General features: G+C 43.4%; 2 protein-coding genes across 3 annotated transcripts in view; one reads left to right on the forward strand and one right to left on the reverse strand.

Annotated features, from left to right (window-relative positions):
• bltp3b (bridge-like lipid transfer protein family member 3B) overlaps window positions 1-16,040 on the reverse strand; it is a 60,155-nt gene extending 44,115 nt beyond the window's left edge. For both annotated transcript variants that reach the window (XR_013789010.1, XM_079494625.1), the window contains exon 1: window positions 15,578-16,040. Coding sequence is in view for 1 of the 2 variants with exons in the window: in XM_079494625.1 (XP_079350751.1) it covers window positions 15,578-15,621 (44 nt within the window). In the remaining variant the exon portion in view is untranslated. The remainder of the gene's footprint in view (window positions 1-15,577) is intronic.
• A 3,413-nt stretch (window positions 16,041-19,453) lies between these two features.
• On the forward strand, window positions 19,454-23,439 carry ckap4 (cytoskeleton associated protein 4). The gene is made up of 2 exons (XM_079494310.1): window positions 19,454-19,954; window positions 21,635-23,439. Exons 1-2 carry the CDS (start codon window positions 19,616-19,618, stop codon window positions 23,066-23,068), a joined length of 1,773 nt encoding a protein of 590 aa, XP_079350436.1. The 5' UTR covers window positions 19,454-19,615; the 3' UTR covers window positions 23,069-23,439.

Below are 23,439 nucleotides of genomic sequence, written 5' to 3' on the forward strand. Positions count from 1 at the left end.
AACATATGAGGATGTACTCAAGAATGGCTTTTTACAATTTCTCACCATTTTTAACCCTAACCCAATCGGCCTATAAAGACACCACGGTTGGCCCAGACCAGCCTAGCGGCTCGGGCACCTAGGCTGCTAATCCAGCCTGACAGCGTGCCGCGGGTTCGACTCCTGATCCCGATGACCTTTGCTGCGTGTCACTCCCCATCTCTCTCCCTCATGACATTTCCTGTCAACTTACTGTACACTATCAAATAAAGGCAAAGAAATGCCAAAAAATATCCTAAAACTTAAAAAATAAGAGGACACCACGGTGCTTAAAGTGTAGTTTAAGCCATTATTCTCATTTGGGGTGAAAGTCCTCCAGCAATACTGTACTGCAGGGGTTGAACGTTCTCTGTTGTATATTGTTCTCAGTTTGAAAGCTTCTATAGAACGCTGAAAGTCAAGAGAAGAGGGAAAGTCAGAGGCCTCGATCTGAAGATAAAGATTATATGGTACAACTGAGCATATTTGCAGCCTCTGAGTCATCCTGGACAACGTGTGCGTATGTGTGCAATGTGCATACTGGTATGTGTGCATGAGTGCGAGTGCATGTGCCGTGTGGTTGTACACATCCAAGGACAAATTGCACTCGAGTGCCACACTCTGCCTTAAGAGATAAGGTACAAGCCTGAGTTGTTTTGGCATTTTCATGCTTTAATTCAGATCGGTCGGTAGGTATAGAGAGAGACAGGAGGAAAGCAAGGGCGGAGAGAGGACAAACACAACAAGACAAAGAGGGGTCATTTTTGAAGATTCGAGGGGTTCTCAACCTTTTTGGCTGGGGACCCCCGTAAATGCTTCGTCCATGTCTCGCGACTAACTCATACATGGGCAACTGGTGGGCGGCGGCCACGGAACACTGATATGATTATTGATTTCAGTTGTTACTTACAATTCCAAACATGCAAACATGACCCACTTACGATCGTTCTTATACATTCTCTCTTTGCACTAACTTCAAAGTTGAATGAACCTGGTCCTCATTATGCCCCTGAACCCCCTCCAGGACCCCTGGGGCTGCCCGCCAGAACACACATGGAATTAATAAGAGTGTAAACAGACGAGTTTCAGTGTCAGTGGGAGATATCCGGCCTGTGACATCTGCATTGCAGCTCCCTCCATCCCAATCCTAATGCAATGTGTATTTAATATTTTGATATAATGTTTTTGTAATCACCCGAAATCTTATATATATCTTGATAACTTTTGGGAACAGTTTAATTGTATAAAAAAAATCACAACCGTGTGAAGTGAGTGGTGCAACTCTGTGTGGGGGTCCCCGGGGGGGTCCCCGGAAGTTCCAGACCCACAGGAGGGTACCGGCCCGGTTCCAGCGAGCCGCCCCACGTCTGAAACGGTCGATAAATGACAGAGTTACCGTGTGGGGGTCCCTGTACTGTACTGTACTGTACTGTACTGTACTGTGTGTGTGTGTGTGCGTTAGGCTGCGCAACAGTGACACTTAACCAACCAAACTATTTTCGTGCTCGGACATAGCCAGCCAGGGACCCAGGCAGGGACGGACATAGCCGTCTATAAGAGTGGTTGCACGACTCAAAAGGGTATTATCGCCCATTACGTAATCCACTCAGTTATATTTGTATAGTATTTATTTTTTTGTTAATAGTTAGCAGAAGGTTGAGTGAACTATTTACACAGGCTAGTCCAAAACAAATAGCTAAGTATTGATTTGACATTCTCTAGCTGTCCAGAAGATAAGAGGCACACGACACAGCCAGGACATGTGGAAAGATGGAGGTTTTATGATATGGTTCTATAACAGTAAAATAAAATAAAACAAAAAGAATTGAGAGGATATAATCATGTTTGATTTTGTCATATTTATTAGATTTCCATGCAAATTGCATAGATGATAAAAAAATAAAATGGCAAACAGCATATCTTTCTTTTAACCACAATGTATGTCCTATTTGAGGAAGAGCAAAAAAGCGAATCTATTAGCTCACCGTTTGTCGTGATGTGTTGTTTGTAAGCTTGTAGATCACCTATTTTCCCCATACCCTATGCCTATGTTGACCATGTCGTCGTCACGCTTTATTTTTTATATAATATTTTTGTAATCACCCGAAATCTTATATATCTTGATAACTTTTGGGAACAGTTTAATTGTATAAAAAAAATCACAACCGTGTGAAGTGAGTGGTGCAACTCGTCGTCACACTCATGACATGTCACTATGACTCAAGCCACAGCCATAAGGAGTTCCCAATCAGTGCCGGACTTACAGTACTAGGGGCCCCTGGGCTAGACAAAATGTTGGCAATGAAACATTAGGGGTATTTAGGTTTAATTTTGGTTTAATTTTGGGGTACCCAGCACCCCAAAAGAGAGAGAGAGACAGACAGACAGACCCTAGTCGCTGTGCATGGTGGGCTTTAGACTGGATCAGGCTTTCCACAGCTACCCCACAACACCGCAGGCAGAAGCTACAAGTCTACAAGCTCACAAAGTGTCGATGATGTAGATCGGCTATTTGAAGCATTTTAAAATGTTTTTCAAAATAGTAAAAAAAAAAAGGGCAAAGGTGTTTAGGGATAAGGGCAGGGGGTAAGGCACGTACGAAAATAGGGCCCATAGTACCCGAGTGGAGTAGAATATAATGACGTTTGGGTCGATCTATACTGGGGTTAATGTCCCCATCTGACCTTTAACATTGTGTTTGGTAAAGGTTACTCTGAGCTGATAAAGACACTCACTGATGGTGGCATTCTGTTGTTTGGAGTCAAGTAGACAGTGTGTGTGTGTGAGTAAAAGTATGTCCTGCTCACTGCCCCGAATCACTTTCTTGTAATGGCAACAAAGGTCTACACACACACACACACACACACACACACACACACACACACACACACACACACACACACACACACACACACACACACACACACACACACACACACACACACACACACACACACACACACACACACACACACACACACACACACACACACACACACACACACACACACACACACACACACACACACACACACACACACACACACACACACACACACACACACACACACACACACACACACAGCTAACCCTAACTATTTTCGGCATGACATTTTCAGGAATATTCAAAAATAGCAGACCTACAAGCACAAATCGCTTGATTGAAACCTTTATTTATTCTCGAAAAGAGCATTGAGGTTCACCCTCATTTGCAATTCTGCCGTTAAGCTTCTTCTTCCACGATTTTGCAACCCATTTTTCACCCAGTGTCAATTATCTAATGTAATCCTGGGCACTACACTTCCGCAGACTGACCTCATTCTTCCTTCTATGCATGAGGAGTCCAAGCTGCTTCTTTTCACCTGACAGGGGGAGTTTCCCCAGTTGGACGTAGCGCGTGGAAGGAACACGTTATTCCAACCAGTTCCTTTCCCCTCCATCAGGGGAATCAGGCGGGGGAGGTAGTTTAGAGACCAGGATTACTGCATGTTTTTTGTTAGGGTACCCTAGGAGACACGGGGAGAACATGTAAACTCCACACAGAAAGGCCCTTTCGCCAACCTCGCCTCGGGTATGGGCATTGATGACGCGGAGGAGAGATCACGCCCCTAGCGCCCACAGCGTCCCCAGCGGGAATCGAACCCAGGACCTTCTAGCTGTGAGGAGACAGCACTACCGACTGTGCACATGTCTGGTTCCAAACAGGATTGGATGGATCGTGGCTCGCATGGGAGTTCAGACAACTTCTTCCACAGTCAGACGGCCACTCGCCCAGCCCATAACCTTCCTACACCTGTCCTGAAATGTAGGTGTGCAGAGAGCGTCTCTCAACAGACGGTGGCTAGCTGCCCTCGAAAAGGAACTAAATGTCTGTTCGCAACTTCTGCACACTCAACCTAAAGGTGCTTCATTATGGAGAACCTCAGAATCTAGCTGTAACGCAGCAGGTAACGTCCAAATGGTCACTTCCTGTGCTTTTCCACTCAGCGGCGCGTCATGTCGGCAGCGAGGCGATCCGTTTCTCCTTCTCTCGCTGCGTCAATTATTCAGTGGCGTCAAGCATTTCCACAGCACAGGTGCAACGGCTTTACACACAGAGTGAATAGACAGGAGCAACAGAAACACACACACATATACAAACAAGTGTCTACAGGTATGGGAGTACAACGCACGCACGCACGTGCACACACGCGCACACACACACACCTCTGTTCTCAGTTCAGTCATCATGGACAATGCCTGTATGTACAGCCCTGGTAGCAGTAAAATATTAATTGTAACCGACCGCTGATCAAATATCAACCAGCTAGTCTCTCTCTCTCTCTCTCTCTCTAAGAATACTCAATAATGATAATGATTGAGTAAAAAATGACGTGGCCTATCGGAATGTGCGTGCACACGCACACGCACACGCACGCGCACGCACACGCACACACAGAGAGAGAGTGGTCATCGCCAACAGGCTGGTGAGAGGTATGTAGTATGTGGTCTGCCTGTCCTGCATAATACAGAGACTCAGGTCATCAATCACATCCCACACAACAACTGAGAGATGTAGGGAGAAGCACTGGAGAGAGGCGAGAGGGGGTGGGAGTTTATAGAGAAAATGAACCACAGGGTCTTGCAGACAGAGAGAGAGAGAGAGAGTTGTGTGGACATTCGTTGGGGACTTGGAAAGAATGCGGATCTTGAAAACGGAAAAGTTAGTTGCATTCTTTAGTCTATTCACTGCCCATTGGAGCAAGCTTGCAGCACCAGCGCATTAGTCTCATGACCCAAAACAGAAATTAAGATATCGACCCGAGACCCAAACTAGTGGAAATAGCAGATCTACAAGATGACAGGTCCTGCTCAGGTCGCTGCTCAGGTTGCTTCGCTTTTTGGGAATGTTTTTTTGAAAATGTTTTAAAATAATAATAATTAAAAACCAAATGTAGATAACAAACCCTAAAAGGGACCCATAACAATGTGTCCGCCGCCCACAAATGGGTCCCGACCTACTGTTTGGGAAACAGGTCGGGAGAAGTGCACTAGAGCAGTCCCAACCTTTTCTAGATATAATAAGGGGGACCACTTGAAAAGTATCGAAGGTGTCCGCGGCCCACCCACGTGACCACGGCCCACCCATCTGACCAATAAGGTTCCGGCTTGGACAAATGCAACTAACAAACTGTTCCTATTTATGGATATCACCATGAAAACTAATTTAAAAATAAATAAATAACATGGCTATTTATTTTATTTTATTTGTCTTGTATTAATGTTGTACTATTGATACAATCAAGTGTTTTCGCCAATTATTTGGGGTAATTTTAGATATATGTATACGTTGGCTAGTCAAAAATAGTACAAATGTACAAGCTAGTAAAATGTACAAGCTCACAGCGCGTCACTTCGTGCTGCGCTGCGAGCTTGTACATCTGCTATTTTAGAATATATTTGTTTAATCTTGAAAGTGTGAGAACTTTAGAAGGCATTTGTAGAATCGGCCACAGGCCACAGGTCGCTCTGTCTGGACCACTAGTGTGTTTTGGATAATCCTCAAGGACCACCCTGACCCCAACGACCCACACAATATGTAAATCGAGTATCGGCATCTAACACAATACTTCTATTATTATTGAACACCGAAAATAGTGGTGTGTGCTTGTACGTCAGCTATTTTCGCCACAACAAAGTATATTAAACCCGTAACAAACTAACAATCATCATTTCATTTAAAGCTTTTCGTTCTCTACACTACACCTCATAGTTCAAATGTTTTCTTAAACCTTTTTCCCCAAGGACGATCTGTAATTGTGCAAGGGACCAATAGTGGTCCATGCATGGACCACTGGTTGAGAAACTACAGACACACAGTCTGACAAACGTTTTCCATAAAGGACAGTAGCTCTATTATTCCTAAATCGGACAAATGATGCACTCGACTCCATTAGCAAGACAAAGCAAATATTTCCACTTTCAGCAGCAAGCTAGGACAGCTAAAATGGACAAAACAAAACCATTTCAGTACACGGTTTGGTTCAGTGTGGGATGAACAGTCAATTTACTACGCTTTGAAACAGAGTCGAACCTGCTCACTACTTTATCTTCAGCGTGATTATGTATAAGTAATCTAGTTTAGTCGATTTAATAGAATTGAATTATCCCAGTTAATCTTCCATCACGAGTTTGTCGCCCTTGTATTTCTCATTGCCAACAGCCCGCCACATTGTCTGGAGGCTGGATGCCCAGTGGGGCAGGCAGGACCGGTCAGGACACCAAACACAAATTAAATGGCGTACGAATACGAATATGCTGTCTCTACAGAATACATCAGACTGAGACTATGTTCTGTCTGGCATGCAGGCCCAAGAAAAGAATCACACCCATGTGAAGTGAGTGGTGCAACTCCATGTGGGGGTCCACGGAACTTCCAGACCCACAGGAACGCACCAAGGGTGCCGGCCCAGTTCCGGCGAGCTGCCCCACGTCCGAAACGGTCGAGAAATGACAGTTACCGTGTGGGGGTCCCTCTACTGTACTGTCACACCCAAAATCATCATATATAGAGTTAATATGTGTGTGTATTAGGCTGCACAACAGTCACACTTGGTGATGAAAACCAACCAAACTCTATTTCCGTGCTCGGACACAGCCAGGGACCCAGGGACCCAAGGACACAGCCAGAGACACACAAAGCTCCGTATAAGAGTGGTTGCACCACTCAAAAAGAATGTTCTGGGGTGCTCAGAAGTTCAAAACGAAGGTGGTCTTTCGTGGGTGTAAGTGTTTGGTCCAACGTACTAACAGTCCAACAGGCATTAGTCCGACACCCTACCCGAAACCCAAACCCTAAATCTAACCTCACAGGAAGCCACAGGTTAGTTTTAACCTGCCACACGTCGGGAGCCACGGGTGAGTTTTAACCGGCCACGGGTTAGTTGAAACCGGCCACGCATGTGGGGAACGACGGTGTTGTCGGACTAAAGCCTGTCGGACTGAATTTACAATACATACAACCGAAAACAAAACAAGACAATATACGTACAATACACACAAGGGGAGATGTCTGCCTCTCTTCTCTATTGATGATCATTCATAATACATAAGTACCTCAAACAGGTGCATATACAGGTTAAACAGGTTTAACTGAATCTATACAAAATCAGGTCTTATGGTAGAAACATGAGTAATCCATCTAAACCAGTTATCTGTGAAGACTTCAACTTGACCTCTGAAGCTGAATGTAATTCTCTCCATAATAAATATACTATAGATTAAATCAATCCATTCATTCATAGTTGGTATAACATTTGTAAGCCATTTTTTTGTAAGGCTTTTTGCTGTCGGACTGTTCTAACCAACGTATGCACCCTGTCTTGGTTGGGGACTCAAAAACTAAAGAAAAACAAATAAGGCACCCTTCTGCTGAAAAAGTTTAAAAGCCTTTATTGAGGTGGCTATTTCATCAATGAATTTAGTTAAAAACTGTGACTGGGATAACCCATGTGTCAGAGTATGTATAGAATCTTTGCCGGTCCAAATTGTAATCAGATTGTCTTAATCAAGTAAAAGAAAAAGACAATTCTAATCTGATTTTTGCTAAATCAGATTTGAACTACATTCCTAGGTGGTTTTAAATGTGATTTAAATACGGTTTCTCAGTCTGGACACTCAGACAAGGCAAATAGATCTAATCTATTGATGCTCAACACGTTGTCCATTTTCAGCCAGCAACAAGTACAGTATAAGTTAAGCGTTACTCATGTCACATATAGGAATCCAATTAACATTAGGTCAAGGAAGTGTGATGCATGATGCGTGTCTGATATAAAATGTGACCAGTCACCATAAATATAAAGAAATGTGATCGAACAAAACCTCAATCGAAGCATCCTTGTTTTCACACAAAACATTATTAGGAAAATATGAATAAGGTGTCAGGTGCCTTTTAAATAAACTTAGATTCTACATTTTTCTCCATGTTATTATACCATTATTTTTTCCCATGCGTCCCCGTCACTGCCACCGCTACTTGGTGGTCTGGGGGAACTACGGGGGTGCCTGGTAGCCGGAGCACCCCTTAACCCATTTTGGGTTAAGGGGTTCCCCCTTTTGGTGTTTTAAACATTATGTTATAATTTAGCTATTGAAAAATAATATTTTTGCAAAAATCGTTAAAATGTGCCTCAAATCTTTCAGAAAATTGTCATGATTTAGAAGACATTTTTTTAAATTTCGATGTCAGGCCTGAATGGGTTAAGAAAATAGGAACACAAAAACTTTCCATTCAATGTAGTAGAAGACCTGGCTGTTTACACCGCAGATATGTTGTCTCCGCCTGCAGGAAATACGTTGTCTGCGACCAGGGATTGATTGATTGAAGTATTTATTAACAGTTTGCAGAATTACAGTACATTTCAAGCACAACGGGGACCCATCTCTGAATGTGTCTATATACACGTTGTGTGCCAACGCCTTCTTTTTATTTGTTGAAACGCCAGGCCAAACCGAAGGCACCATGGATGATTTGAATAACCCCTGTATCTACTGTATGGAGGTTTTGATGAATTGAACCCTCTTGTAAACAAGTGTAATGCTTTATTGGGTCGTCCACTCACAGTTAACAGTCTTTGTATTGAGTTGTGCTTGAAATGTACTGTAATTCTGCAAACTGTTAATAAATATTTCAATCAATCAATGCAGGGCAAGAACTTTACTTTACCCCTGCATGCACCACCCGGACGCTAAAATTCTATTTCATCATCCATATCAATGCTTGACTTCAACAACTTGCCAACCCCGACACACACCTACAGAAAACACAAGATGCTGGTTCATGCATTCACCATACACGCACACCTACAGGCAGCCAGTGAAAGGCAAAAATACACTCTTTTTAAACTGTAATTGTTTCCAGTCAATTTTAACTTTAAGTACTGAAAAAGGCACTCTATTAGCTGGGAGATTGTCCTCAGTCTCTAGTTGAGCGAAGCGTTTTAGACTGACTGACTTGGAGTCTAACTGTTCATTTATCCCTTATCTAACACTAATTTGCACAGTCCATATCTCAAGGAAATACCTCCTCAACATGTGCAGAACTAAACTGAAATATAGGCCAAATGTTCAAGGGATACAAGAATTCAGTCAGATTCACATAGCCAGTGTTTAACGTACAGAAATCAGGTGCAAATGTTCAGTTAAAATTAAACCTATATCAAACTATGGGGGCTGGCAGGTTGGCTTTGACACAGGGAGGCCGCTGACCAGTGACTCAAAAGGTTGCTGGTTTGATCCCCGGCACAGATAGCAGAGTGGTTGGCTGGTATTACATCCCACGGCCACATGCCACCAACAGTGCCTTTGAGCCAGGTGGGTGCTCCACTGTATGATTATCCCCTCTGATGTAATGTAATGCATAGGTGTAGAGGACTGTGTGTATGTATGTGTATCTTGTAAATTATTCCCGATGGAGTGATTCTTCTTCATCTACTGTACATGAAATGCTGACAGTAACAACGGTAAGATTAAGAAGTAGGTTGGGAGTCTCTTATTGTCGGTACTCGGTATCAGCCGGTAACACCGTCCTCTGTCCGGTAAGCTGTCCCCGTAATGTGCTAGACCCCTGGGAGATGGTTTCTGAGGTGGAGTGCCACACCTACCATCAGCTCCCAGTACTTCCTGCACGACTTGCCGCACCCAAGCCGTGCTACTCATACGCCGAGTTGGCGGTGCCCGGGATCAAAGATTAGACAAAGTTGCAAAACTTTATAAGTTAGTGGGATAAGGAAATGGTAAATAACTGGTGAAGAATGGTGCATTTATATAGTGCCTTTATCCAAGCCGCTTTACATAGATCATTCACACTCCGATGGCAGAGGAAACCATGCAAGGCACCAACCTGTACATCGGAACCAATTAGGGGTTCAGAGTCTTGCTCAAGGACACTTCGACACGAACTCTGGGGGAGCCCGGGATCGAACCGGGAACCTCTAGGTTCCCATCCGGCTGCTCTACCGACCACTCTACCCCTGAGCCACTGCCGCCCCAGAAAGATGTGAACTAGGCCACGCCTGTGGTAGCGGCCGTGTCACCTCGTCAATAATGTCCTGGCTTAACCCCCCTCAGCAGTCGCCGCATACCACCAGGGACGTAGTCGGCTTAATCGCTCCCAAGCCTTGAGCTCATTCCCATTGCACGAGAAGATGGTGATAATCTTTCCTATGGAAGGGGTCCGGTCACTCGGTACGTTTTCCTATCAACCGCTTGGCTCAACACGCTTTATCAAGCAGGCGTGCACACTGCAAATTGCACACTGCCCCTGCACCCTCGAGATGTCAGGCTGCCAACATGGCTATAAATCCACTGGACTGCTGTGCCGTGGGTCTTGTGACATCAGATTCCAATTCAGCGAGCAGTCATTCACACTTACTCTAATCTAGTCATTACACAGTTGGGAGGGTGGGGGTATTTCAAAGTTCAAGTCAGATCCAGTTATCCGTCACTTGCAACAGCTTGTTGGGAAGACTGCGGACTGGGGTGGGTTTGATAAACTCTCCAGTAGATGAATAGTATTTTGAGCCACCTAGTGTGTGTGTGTGAGTGTTTTATGCTAGTTACTTGTTCACATATATTGCTTGTACCCAAATGCCAAGAATGTTATTTAGATAACATGTTGCTTAGACAGATGCCAGGTTTGATGTGGCCTGAAATCCTAGTTACGTTGCAGCACTAAATTGTTTTCTTTGCACTCCACTTACAACTGAACATTAACCTATCGTTTGTAGACTATAGGGTTCATGCCATTTTCTCTGAAGTTGTACTTTGTATTATGCCACTCTGGATAAGAACATCTGCTCTTATCTCCTAAATTGTCGTAAATGCTTGTGTCCGTGTGTGTGGCTGGGTAGCTGATGAAGTAATTCTAAAGCCAAAACCACACCAATGATTTGCCACGCAACTCCTTGCAACATGCAACTGTTAACCCCAATGGCAGTTGCAACTGCCTTAAAACTACAAGGAGTTGCAACTTGTTGCATTGGTGTAGTTTGGGGTAAACAGCAAAAATGCTGCACGATTCTTGCTCAAATGTGAATCTCCATTTTCCTCCACAAGAATTGCAATCATGATTCTCGCACGATTCAATTTTTTGTCATTAGTCTGTTGTTGCTGAACATTACTACATTCAAAATGTGGCACCTGGAGCCAACTACTGTGGCTTTTAAACAGACAAGTCTCTCTTGTAGCAAAAACACAAGAATAACTGAAATGAATCGGACAGCCAACTATTGCTGCAAGATTCTTGCTCAAATGTAGGAATTGAGATTGCGTAGGTGTCTGAATCTAGATCGCAATCTTTTTTTTACGATTACCATAATTGTGCAGCACAGCAGCACGCACTACCAAGGAAGTGGATCATAGTTCTTAGATCTTTACACAGGCTCCCTGTCTGTCAAAGAATTGATTTCAACAAACAAGTGTTAGTGGTTTATAAAGCATTGGTTTAGGGTCAAAATAATGTTTTGATCTTCTACATCGCCATGCACCATCCAGTCATTTTTTCTATTTCCTGTTTATACGGTCACAGGTGTTTCCTATCAGGGTAATTAGGCATTTACAATAAGGAGATCAGTTTTTCCCGTCTATAAAGGTATAATAGGTCAAGGTGTATCCTATTAGGGTCCTAAATTGGAAATACTTCTACGCTATAGATCAGAAACACAATTTAGGGAGATGGGAGTTTCCTGTCTATAGGTGATTTAACTTATTTGTTTTTATAAAAGGTCCTTTTATAATGTGTTTCTTTTGCTATGTCCTATTGTCTCAATAATAAATGTTTTATGTAAATACCTTTCAATTGTCTTGTTGAAATGCGCTCAATAAAAAAAAACGTGGCCTGTCTAAAAACCTACTGTCTGCAAGTATGGAAAAACCATGGGGTAACTTCTCTCTGTACCATGACGTCTGTGTCTCAGTGTGTGTGGTGTGTGCGTGTGTGCGTGCGTGTGTGTGTAACAGGACCCTGAGCTGGCTGGCCATGGGCCAGGGTCCAGTCGATATTCGAGCCTGCGGGTAACAAGGAGAAACACACACCTCATTATCAACTCACCCATGGGGCTACCTGAGTCCATTCCACTGTCAAATACCTAATCCACGCATGCCCAGTAAAAGGTAAACAGCGCACACACACACATACACACACACACAAATGGTAAATGGTGCATTTATATAGTGCCTTTATCCAAGGCGATTTACATTTCATTCACCCATTCACACACACTCATACACCGATTGCGGCGGAAGCCATGCAAGGTACCAACCAGCACATCGGGAGCAATTTGCTCAAGGACACTTCGACATGTAGACAGGAGGAGCCGGGATTCGAACCACCGACCCATGGATCATTGGACGACCTGCTCTACCTCCTGAGCCACAGTCGCCCCGGCCCACACCCCCACACACACACACAATCCTCTTCGTTCCTATTATATGTTATACTATGACAGTAAGCTTCAGACAGCTGGGTAAACATATTAAGCAATTCTAAGATGTCTGTGGTTGGGTAAAGATAGTTCAAGAATAAAAAATAGTCTGCACACCAATTTCTGCTCCCAGACATATCTTTTACTTGAAGACTGGTAACGTTTCGAGCCGAAAGTTCTTCCTCAGCTGTGTGGGTAAAGATAACATATTTTTAGACTTTAATACGTGGTTTTCATGATCAGTTCATGATCTTTAACAACGGTCTTTAACAACAAAATGTATAGAATAATCCAAAATAAAGAAAACCAGATGATTATACTGACATAATAGGTTACATCCTCTTCCTGAAACACAAACAAAAAAGGCCCTATAAAATACAGTACTTTCAGCTCCATTGCAAACAGGGCAACTGAGTCATTGCCGACTGCTGAGTCAATGAACTGTAAAAGTCAAATGCGTTGTTGTGTCACACTGGCTCTATTCCGCTACATGCCCCCAGACTCTTCCTCGTCCTCTGCCAACGGCTCACGTACAGATATAACTCTCACAGCCAAGCTGTGTTGAAACAGACAACACGGCCTGCGGTTGTGTAAGCACACCGACCGGACTGCATTCGTTTCAGTGACCTAGCTAACATTGGAAAGCAATGGCATCCCATAATATTGCTGCTACCGCAGATGTCTTTGCTGTGAAAGCTAGTATGAAATAACACAACAACTGGCTGCGTTTACATGGACAATATTCATTCATTCCGAATGAATATATTCCGAATTTCCAAACAGAACAGAGATACATACCCAACCTGAATAAAAGTATTCCTCGTTCCTCCATTTGTATACATGACCTTTAACACATTTCATTCAGAATGCTACTACTACTAAAGGGCATGTGGACATGTCATGTGTAACATAAATAATGCATGTATCCCAAACTCTCAGGAGCATTCGGAATAAAGTGTTTATATGGTAAATGTATCCTGATTCAAACGGTACAATACCACCCATCCAAACCCGAATGAAAATTAATTCGGGTCAGACCCGAAATGGAATATTCTATTCCTTGAGGTGTTTACATAAGAATTTTTATTCTGAATGAGCAGTCATTCGGAATACAAGTGGAATATACAGTATAACTTAAAGTTACAATTCCACCCGTCAGCCAAATGAACAGAGCATCTAATTTTAATAAATGAATACAATGACAAATCCTAGTCAAATGGAGCACGTTCTCTGTCTGATGTTGCCTTGGCATGCTGACATCAGCACTGATGTTGCCATGACATCATCATCACTACGCTTGAACAGTCGGCATAGGGTCTGCCTCCTCGGTGGATGCAGTGGACCCAATCAGGTTGACGCAGACCAGATCACTTGACCAGCCGGCTATAGGACAGATGACGTCATCACTACCATTGGACAATTTCCTGCTACTGTTGACACTACTGGTGCTGACGGCATGCATACTCACGTGCAGAGACGCTTGTGCAGTGTGCACTGCCTACTCACTCACTCACACAAACAAGCCTGTGTTGTAGGACAATGAAGGACATGACACGTATAGGCTGTTTCTCTATGGCAGTGCAAAACTTGGCAGTGTCTCGTAGCATGAAGGACAAAGCGGACTTAAACGTTGCAGTTGTGCTACAAATTAATCTCTATTCATAGCCGGGCCAAGGGGCATCTTTTCACAAAGGACCCCTAAGAAACCCTCTCCACAGGATCAGTTGTGCACTTTGCTTGTTTTCGGCAACCCCATTTATCTGCCTATATTACGGATGAACCTTTCACCCGTTACTGCACCTGTGACATGTAATATAATATGAGGTGTGTTCCTCCCTTGCTATTGTTGCCAGCAAGTTTCAAAGGTTAGACATCGATCGTAGTGGCACCGCTATCACCATCCATGTGTCATTTCAAAATCCTCTCATGTCAGAACAAACTGTCCAAGGAAGGACTAAACACCATCAGTTCTAAGCAAGCAGCTGGTAGTATATCTGAAGAGGGAACGGCGGTTACGTGTTCCAAGATATCAAAATATTAAGCATTCCTGTATTAAGCATTCGGGACAAAAGTCCCCGGGGAGAGAGACACATCAGTGGGGGAAAGAATGATGCATGTAAAGTGGATAGAGAGCGGTATGTGCTGTCCATCACAACACCAGTAGAAATACTAAGCAGTAAGCACATATCAATAAATCAAGGTGTGAGGAGGTATGTTGACGGAGAGAATGCTATTCTGGTCGTCTTCTATAACACTTGCCAGAGGTGGTAGACACAGACAGGTAGCCACATGCAGGAGGAGAGGCAGGTGCGCAGGGAAGTCCTGCACACTATCTTAAAAAGTTAAAAATCACTTTGGGACAAGTTTGTATAAGCATCTGGCGATAATGAAGCGGCCCCCGCCTCCCATAATATATTTTGCAATAAGTTAATTTACACTACTCTAAGTTATATTTATAATGGAGGTTTTGCAAAGTGAAGAAGAAGCAGCTGAGATTGTTGTTTGAAATCATTTTTATTCAAACACTAGACTTGTTCAACCTGTTTCTTCCAGCAGCCCCCTGGTCGGCTAGTTGTGAGTATAGTTAACTAAATGAAAACACAGATGATGTTTCTATATTCGGACAGTCAAAGTATAATTTCTTCTCTTCTTAACGCTGCTACGTAAGCTAACGCTATGTACGTGCCTGTCGTTTAATAATGTAACATAATACTTAAATCGGTAATAGATCGGTAATAGAATAACATTGCATTATTAATTTGAATATTTATTCTTTCAGATCATCATCATCAAGGTACATGGCTAATGGCTTCCATTTGCAGAACCTGTCACAACAATCCAAACTGAAGTTCACAGCAATTATTGATGTGTATTACTACACTTCAAACCTATATCGTATTTTCAGTTGAATTCAGTCGCGACAATCTATTAGTCTATTTAGACAACAGGGTTCGGGTTATAACGTGAATTGTGTTATTATCTTCATGGTACCACCACGATATAGATTAGACTTAAAGCCAGGGCGATGTTTTATAGATGTCCAATTATCGTTTTCTGTTACCCTTACCCCCCATATCTGTGTTCACAGAACTGACCTGGAGAGATGCTTCAAGATCTGTTTCTTGATCAGTCCAGCCATGGTGGATCCAATAGAACCGCCGGTGTCCCAGCTGGCTAGCTTTAAATAAATAAAAACTAGCCTGCTTGCTAGCTCGAGGTTCACTCAGTTCAAATCCCTGCTGCTGCTGTGCCAGACGCTCGTCATTTTGAATGGTGTGTGGTGGTGGTAGTTGAATGGCTCCTTCCTTTCCTTCCCCTCAAAAGACACAAAGTAAAGAATAACAGTGTCATTCCAGGCCTCCAGTTTTATGCTAGCACACTGACTGAGCTGCTAGGCTAGCCCCAGACAGACATGAAGCAGCACTGTGAGGAGGAGGCCAGCAGCATCACGACTACATCCACCTTCAGACTGACTCAACTGTGGAGAGATAGCGACGACGCAGCAACAACAACACACTGACTACAGCACCGCCGACACCTGGAGAACTCCACCACCCCATAGCCCGGAGGGACGGTCCGTGCTGCGTGATTGGTTAGTTCAGTTGGTTGCCACGGTGACACGGCTCGTAGTCTGTTAGAGCGGACACGGATATGGTTTTTGTGCAGATCGTGTCGTCTTGCCAAATTATCGGATACAGTAAGGCGGGCTCTAGACCGGATCTGAGCACCGATCAGTAAATGGACACAACAGGCTATGTTATCTTAGATCTGTCTCGGATTTTGACCACCAGGCAGGCAAAGCAAAGTAAAGCAAAGTTCTTTGTTTATAGTCCAGCTGCTTAGCTCCAATATATAAAGGAATCGTTCAGTTTGTGATAAAAGCATGAAATCTGGTACACATATAGCCAAGGGCATCCCAAACATAATTGGATGTGGAGGCATCCTGAATTTTCAACATGGCACCCATGGCAGCCATTTTTCAAAATGCCACCATTGACATCCTATTATAAGGCAATATTTTCTAAATTTCCTTATGCTTTAAGTAGCATGTGACATATCAAACTAGGGGGTTTTCATGATGCTGAATCTATTCCAAGCATTAGTTTTGCATAAAAACACTCATTGGGCTAAATTTGGCGATAGCAACTTGCCCAACTGTGCTGATGTCAGCACATTTGGGCAAGTTGCTATGGCCAAATTTAGCCCAATTTGGCCAATTAGCCCAAACTAATGCTTGGAATGGATTTAGCATCATGAAAACCCCCTAGTTTGATATGTCACATGCTACTTAAAGCATAAGGAAATTTAGAAAATATTGCCTTATAATAGGATGTCAATGGTGGCATTTTGAAAAATGGCTGCCATGGGTGCCATGTTGAAAATTCAGGATGCCTCCACATCCAATTATGTTTGGGATGCCCTTGGCTATATGTGTACCAGATTTCATGCTTTTATCACAAACTGAACGATTCCTTTATATATTGGAGCTAAGCAGCCATTTAGAATTTGACCTGTCCCGGGCCTCAGAGGTCAAATCAGACTTGACTCCACATCTGAAAATACACCTCATGGTATCATCTAACTATGGTAAAAGTTTCATGCTTTTTTGAAAAAGTGCACAATTTTTTGGTAATCCGCTGTACTATTACCCAGGGTAAGTGGACTAAGCTCGAGATGCTTGTTCACAGCCGCGCCCGCCCATTGATTGATTGATTGATTGATTGATAATTGATTGATAATTGATTTTATTCAATTATTTAAGTCAACATCTCTGTATGATTGCAATGCATGCACTGCTCAGACCCCACACAAACATTTTAACATAGATGTATTACGTTCCTCCTGTGTTCTGGTGGATTTGGGGATCTTTGATACCAAATCCAGACGAAATCCAGGAGAAAGAAACAATGCAGGGGTCATGCAGGAGATGTGTAAACTCCTGCATGAACCAGCAGTGTTGGTAGCCCTGACACACACACACACACACGCACGCACGCACGCACACACACACACACACACACACACACACACACACAAACGCATACATACACACGCACGCACGCACGTTGCTAGACAACCAGGAACAGCGTCACTGTCCCTCTGGGCCATGGGAATGCAGCGTCTTGATGGGCGGGGCTTAAAATGACAAGTCATGATTTCACCCAGAGAGAGCTTTTCATCAGCCTCAATGGAAGATGAAATGACTGAGCAGCTGTTTCCTGAAGTAGGCTAATAATTAATATATATCCCTCTACCTTTTTCTTCCCTACTCTTATCCTCAATGAAAAGGAAATTATCTCAATCAGTCAGACTACTATAAAAATGGAATTGCACTCACTCACTTTGTAAAATGTTATGATGAATTGAAAATGGTGGACCCTGTTGTAAACAAGTGTAATGCTTGATCATGGTGTCGTCCACAGTAACAGTTTTTGTATAGACTTTCGTTTGAAATGTACCCATTCTGCATACTGTGAATACAATTTGCAATCAATCAATCAAGTCTCTGCAGTGAGCATGATCCTGTGCCCTTTTGATCAGATAGATGTGCTGTCTCTGGTCCTGATGAACGATCCTTTAGTGACATCTAGTGGCCAAGATGAGAATAGAGACATTTGACATTTAAAATAGGCTAACCATTTTCCAGATGTGGAAGAAGTGTGCAGTTTGTGCATGTTAAGTGTTCATTCATGGAGGGGAGAAAATACTGAAAAGCATCAAGTCTATACAATGTACCCTATTGTTTGATGGTGTAGACTCTATGTGTAGGCTACATCATCAAAACGTCTTAGTTTTCGATGAAAGTTACATCACATAACATATTGACATGAAATGCATTATTTGGTTTAGCCTAAGAGATGGAAAAGTTAACAACTAATAACAAACAACAAATACAGGAGTAAACAAAACGTGTTATAAGAGTTAAAACACTTCTTATCCAAGTGGTTGAACGAAACTTCTGTATAGGTTTATACTTAATGCTCAATGTATTGTAATATATAATAATGTATAACAAGTTAAAGAGACAGAGCAGACTCAGGGAATAAAGGACAAGAGTCTGTTTTATGTGCCTGTGCAATAGTTTGCTAATTGGGTACATAACTTTATTCAAAAGTGTTTATTATTTCTTCTTGTCCTATACATTGTATAGGCCTACTTCCCACTAAAGGAAATGGAAAATAATAAGAATTAAAAATAAAAGAAAATAGTTTAAACACTGAATGCTTTTCTTATAATAGGCTAATAATAATAATAATAATAATAATAATAATAATAATAATAATAATAGTGCTTCACCACAAAAAAAGTTTTCAAACTGAATGAAACAGGAGAAACTACAAGACAGAGAAGAAATGTAAGCCTGAAGGGCAGGACTTTTTAGTTCTATTCAGTGACATGGTGCCATTACATATACCAGCACTGCTGCCACGTATGAAGGGAGGAGCAGAGAATAGCTAGAGGAAAACACCCCCCCCCCCCCCAGCCCCTCGTTTAGGCTACTCAGTACGTGTACATTACAGTACGTGTACATTACATTACATATGTGCAAGCATCATTTTCCAACATTACAGTTGTTTTACCACCAATTAAAGATCGGTTGGTGTGTTAGAACTTGGAATGACTCGTGTGTGACTTTTGATTATAGAGGACGTGATGACAACGATCCGGGGTAGCCACTACAAAATTATACTCAATAGCCTAAAGAAAACTTTGCAAACGTTTCACAATAGTACTCTGGAGCATTGTCTTTAGCACTGTGTAACCAACGTATACAACAATGCTCAATGCATTTCCATGGTGACTTGTGTTATGTAACATTGTAGCCAGCCAGGGCGACGCGAGTGAATGGTTCCATTGAAAAGTAATGGTATTAGTATCGAACATGAACGTCACCATATCTATATAGTAGTTACACCCCCATCACCGAACTATAGGAACTTCTAGTTCTTAGAAGCAGAGACGCCCCCTCCGCATACCTCAACTCTGAAAAGTGCCTGAGGAAAGACACGACGCGCTCCCTGATACGCTGAATGTGCGCTGGCTCCCTCTGCTAGACCTTTACCTACTACATCCACAGCTTATTGTCCACTGTCACACCAAAGATCATCCAGGTCCGAGCAACAACAACAACAATGACTGCGAAGAACAGAAAGCACAGCTCCAATAACAACAGCGAGAAGAGCGCCGCCCCAGCAGCGCAGCAAGAAGATGTGCCGAAGAAAGCCCCCAAAACTAGTAGTAATGGGGTTAGTGTCAGCAGCGCGCCGCAGGGGGGCTCGGGGTCGTCCTCTTCAGGCTGCATCAAGCTGCTGGCAGCTGTCTGTTATATCGCTTTAATAACCGCCGCGGGCATCGCGGCTATTTATCTCCAGCAAGTGCTCGAAGAGGTCCATCAAATCAGTGCCAAGAGCCAAGATAGTGCACGGGAAAACGCAGAGCTGACGCGCAAAACGGAGAGCGTTCTTCAACAGGTAGGCTATTGTGTGCACCGAGAAGTCAAGCTCAAAGCTAATATTATGCGTTCTGATGACCGCAGGTCAAGCGAGATCAGGCACACCGTTACTGTTTGCAGAGCTGGGCAGGGGAGATAAGGATGCTGCTGGCTGTGCATTGCTCAGCTGGGTAATGGGTTTACACTGGAAATCACAGGCTATCGTGTGTAAGAGGAAATGACAAACGAAAAGCTACCCCCCCCATCCCATAGCTGAGTTGGCAGTGCCACAATAACAAAAGTAAATTCGCAAAAGTAAGGGACAACATCGGATTTTGAGCCCTTTTAAGCTAGAAATCAATTAAATAATGGGAGCCTTTGTTTTGAAATTCAATGGCATGTCTCTGCTCGATTTGATTGATAGCAGGCTACTTTTCTTGTGTCCTATTCCAAGTGCTGCCCAGCCCACACGGGTTTAAAAGACGCTTTGTCTTTAGATTTTTTTTAAATAAACGAACAAACATTTAAAAGGAAATAGGCCTACAGTTAGGCAAGAAATATAATTAGACAGGTCACGACTCACTCGCATAATGTGCCTGGAATTGATAAATAATAAAATCATATCTCACATAAAAAGATTAGCCATACCTCAATTCTGAAGACCGATTGATTAAAGTATAGGCATAGGCCTAATTGTTAACATATTTGTTGAGATTCTCAGATTGCCATCATATTGTAAATGGTCTGTCCTTTAGTCTTTGTTAGTTTGTTCTGCATCTTGTGTATCGATTGAATGATCATGATTGAATCATTCATTATTTCACTGATTAATTAATCAACTCAGTTGTTTATTCGTGATATCTCATGAATATTTTGAGGTTTCTGTTCAGACTGCATGCAAACCATGACGTTCCAAACCAGTTTAAACTAGATGTAATATGTTGTCCTCAGTCTACATTTTCCAAGTCTGGGTAGCACTGGTTATGTAATGACTGAGCTTTAAGACTGCAGTCTTCAAAGTTTCTATAAGTTTGCTTTCATTTTCTAAACTAAAAACCGCAATACATTATTTTTTTCAAATTTCACACTTATGATTGTATACATGTATTAAAGTTAATATTTTGAATGTATTCATAAATCATGTATTACAAAATATGTATTACAATTACGACCTTGTATTGTATATTGCTTTGCCTAAAAAACCTTGCTAAAGTTGCTAAATTGTTTATTTGATCCTTCTCACCTCTCCTTTCCCCTGGTGGCCAAATCATTGATCATTATGCAGGCTGATTTCAATGAACAAAGCCCTGTATGTGAATGAAGCATTGCAAAAGAACTAGTCAGTGGTTCTCAAATCGTGTGCTGTGAAACAAGTCCAGATGGATTGTTTGAAAACCACACATTATTACTTTTTGTTTTCAACAATACAATTTATACAATGTATTTACTATCATTACTGTACTCAATTCGCAATAGAAGCAAATTCTATACCCTCAAATATTTTATCCACTTTCAACTTGGCGTCCCTATTTTGGATAGGCAACATTTTTAGAAAATAGAAGATCTACAAGCCCACAATGCATTGTACCACGGTGCATTTTGTGCTTGTAGATGAATACAGGTGAGATTTTTTATTTGCCCATTGCATTGGTGTGCCTTGGTCACTAACATTTTGAAAACACCTAATGTATACGTATGTTGTATGTGTCATTGTATACAGGTGGAGTCTCTGAGAAGCCTTGTGGATGGGGTGGAGTCGGTGCTGGGCGTCACACGGGTGGAGCTGGAGGCGGCTGTCAGTCGGACAAAGAAGGGCGAGGCGGAGAACCGGAGGGTGGAGGAAGCCCTCCGCAGGCTGCAGAACGACCTTCTCAGAGACCTTTCCGAGGGCATCAGCGAGGTGAAGGAGGCGCGAGAGAGGGACTTTGGCTCGCTGGAGAAGACGGTAGAGGAGCGCTTGGCCGAGCTGAGTCTCTCCATCGCGTCCAGCGTCAAGGAGTTCACAGAGGCTCAGGGTGAGGCACAGGGGCAGCTGGCAGACCTCAAAGATCGCTTGGGTTCCCTGGAAGACCCTGCGGAACTCAAACAGGAGCTCTCCGCCATCGTTAGCGCCGTGGCTGAGCTCAACACGAACGAGCAGGCGGCCAAGGCTGACGCCGATTCTCTCAGGGAGCAGATCGGTTCGGTGAGATCCGAGCTCCAGACCCGCAATCAGGAAGTGGCCTCTCTGTCCCAGGAAGTAGAAGCTGTGAGGTCACTGGTGCAAGAAACATCGGGGAGCCTGAGGGAGTCTGTGGCCGTGGCGGAGGCCAGTGTGGAGGTTTTGAAAGACAAAGCCCTGACGCTGGAAGGTGGGGTTGAACAGGCCACTGAGGCCATCCGTAATGTGGAGAAGGAACTAGCTGCAGCAGCAGAACAGGCACAGAAAAGGTCAGACGACCTAGAGGTCAGAATCAAGACATCAGAGGACAGCGGAGATTCACTGGCCGCGTCAGTGACAGAACTTACCTCCAAAATAGAGTCACTGCTTTCCAAGTATGACTCCCATGAAAGCACACTGGCCTCCCAAGGACAAGCTGTAGAGAAATCCACGACCGGCTTACAGCAACAGCTTGAAGCACTGAGGACAAGCTTAGAGGAGCTGCAGTCCAATATCGCCGCTCTGGGCGACACCCAGGCCAATCTAAGAGACTCCCTGGGCGGCCAGGTGGAGAAACTGGAGAGCAGGTCAGACAGCGAGTCTCAACGCGCATCAGCACAGCTTGAAAACCTCAGAAGTATGGTGGCTGGCTTGGAAAGCAAAGTGGGCAAGGTGGACATCGTTGAAACGCAGGTCACCTCTATGGAGACAGCACTGGGGTCGGTGCAGCAAGCACAGGAGTCTGCGCAGAAAGCACTGGCGTCGGTGCAGCAAGTACAGGAGTCTGCGCAGAAAGAACTGGAGTCGGTGCAGAAAGCACAGGAGTCTGCGCAGAAAGCACAGGCGTCTGCACAGCAAGAACTGGCGTCTGCACAGAAAGAACTGGGGTCGGTGCAGAAAGAACTGGCGTCTGCGAAGAAAGAACTGGGGTCGGTGCAGAAAGAATTGGGGTCGGTGCAGAAAGAACTGGGGTCGGTGCAGAAAGCACAGGCATCTGTGCAGAAGAAAAAGTAACATAACATCAATGAATGAATGTAATGTTGTCTCAACCTGTTTCCCAACACGGACAATGATGAATGCTGCAAAGTTCCCATTTCCAACTCAGAATTTGGTAGGGATGTGCAGGAAAGTAACATTATTGTGTGTTGTTTTTATTTTAAATATAATAGGCAGGAAGATGAATAAGATTCAGGTGATGTAGTTTTGATTGTCTAGGGGGGGGGGGAAGGGAGACATTGATTGCTGTTCTGTGAATTTTCAAACCAACACTCAATCTGCACTGTAGTTTTATTGTCTTGATGAAGTCTTTTTCACCAAATCCCAAATACAATGAGCTCTTTTTTGAGCACTCCACTGGTTACTGTTTACAAAAATAAAAACAAGAA

The sequence above is a fragment of the Electrona antarctica genome (genome assembly GCF_951216825.1).
Source record: "Electrona antarctica genome assembly, chromosome: 23".
NCBI classification, from domain to species: domain Eukaryota; kingdom Metazoa; phylum Chordata; class Actinopteri; order Myctophiformes; family Myctophidae; genus Electrona; species Electrona antarctica.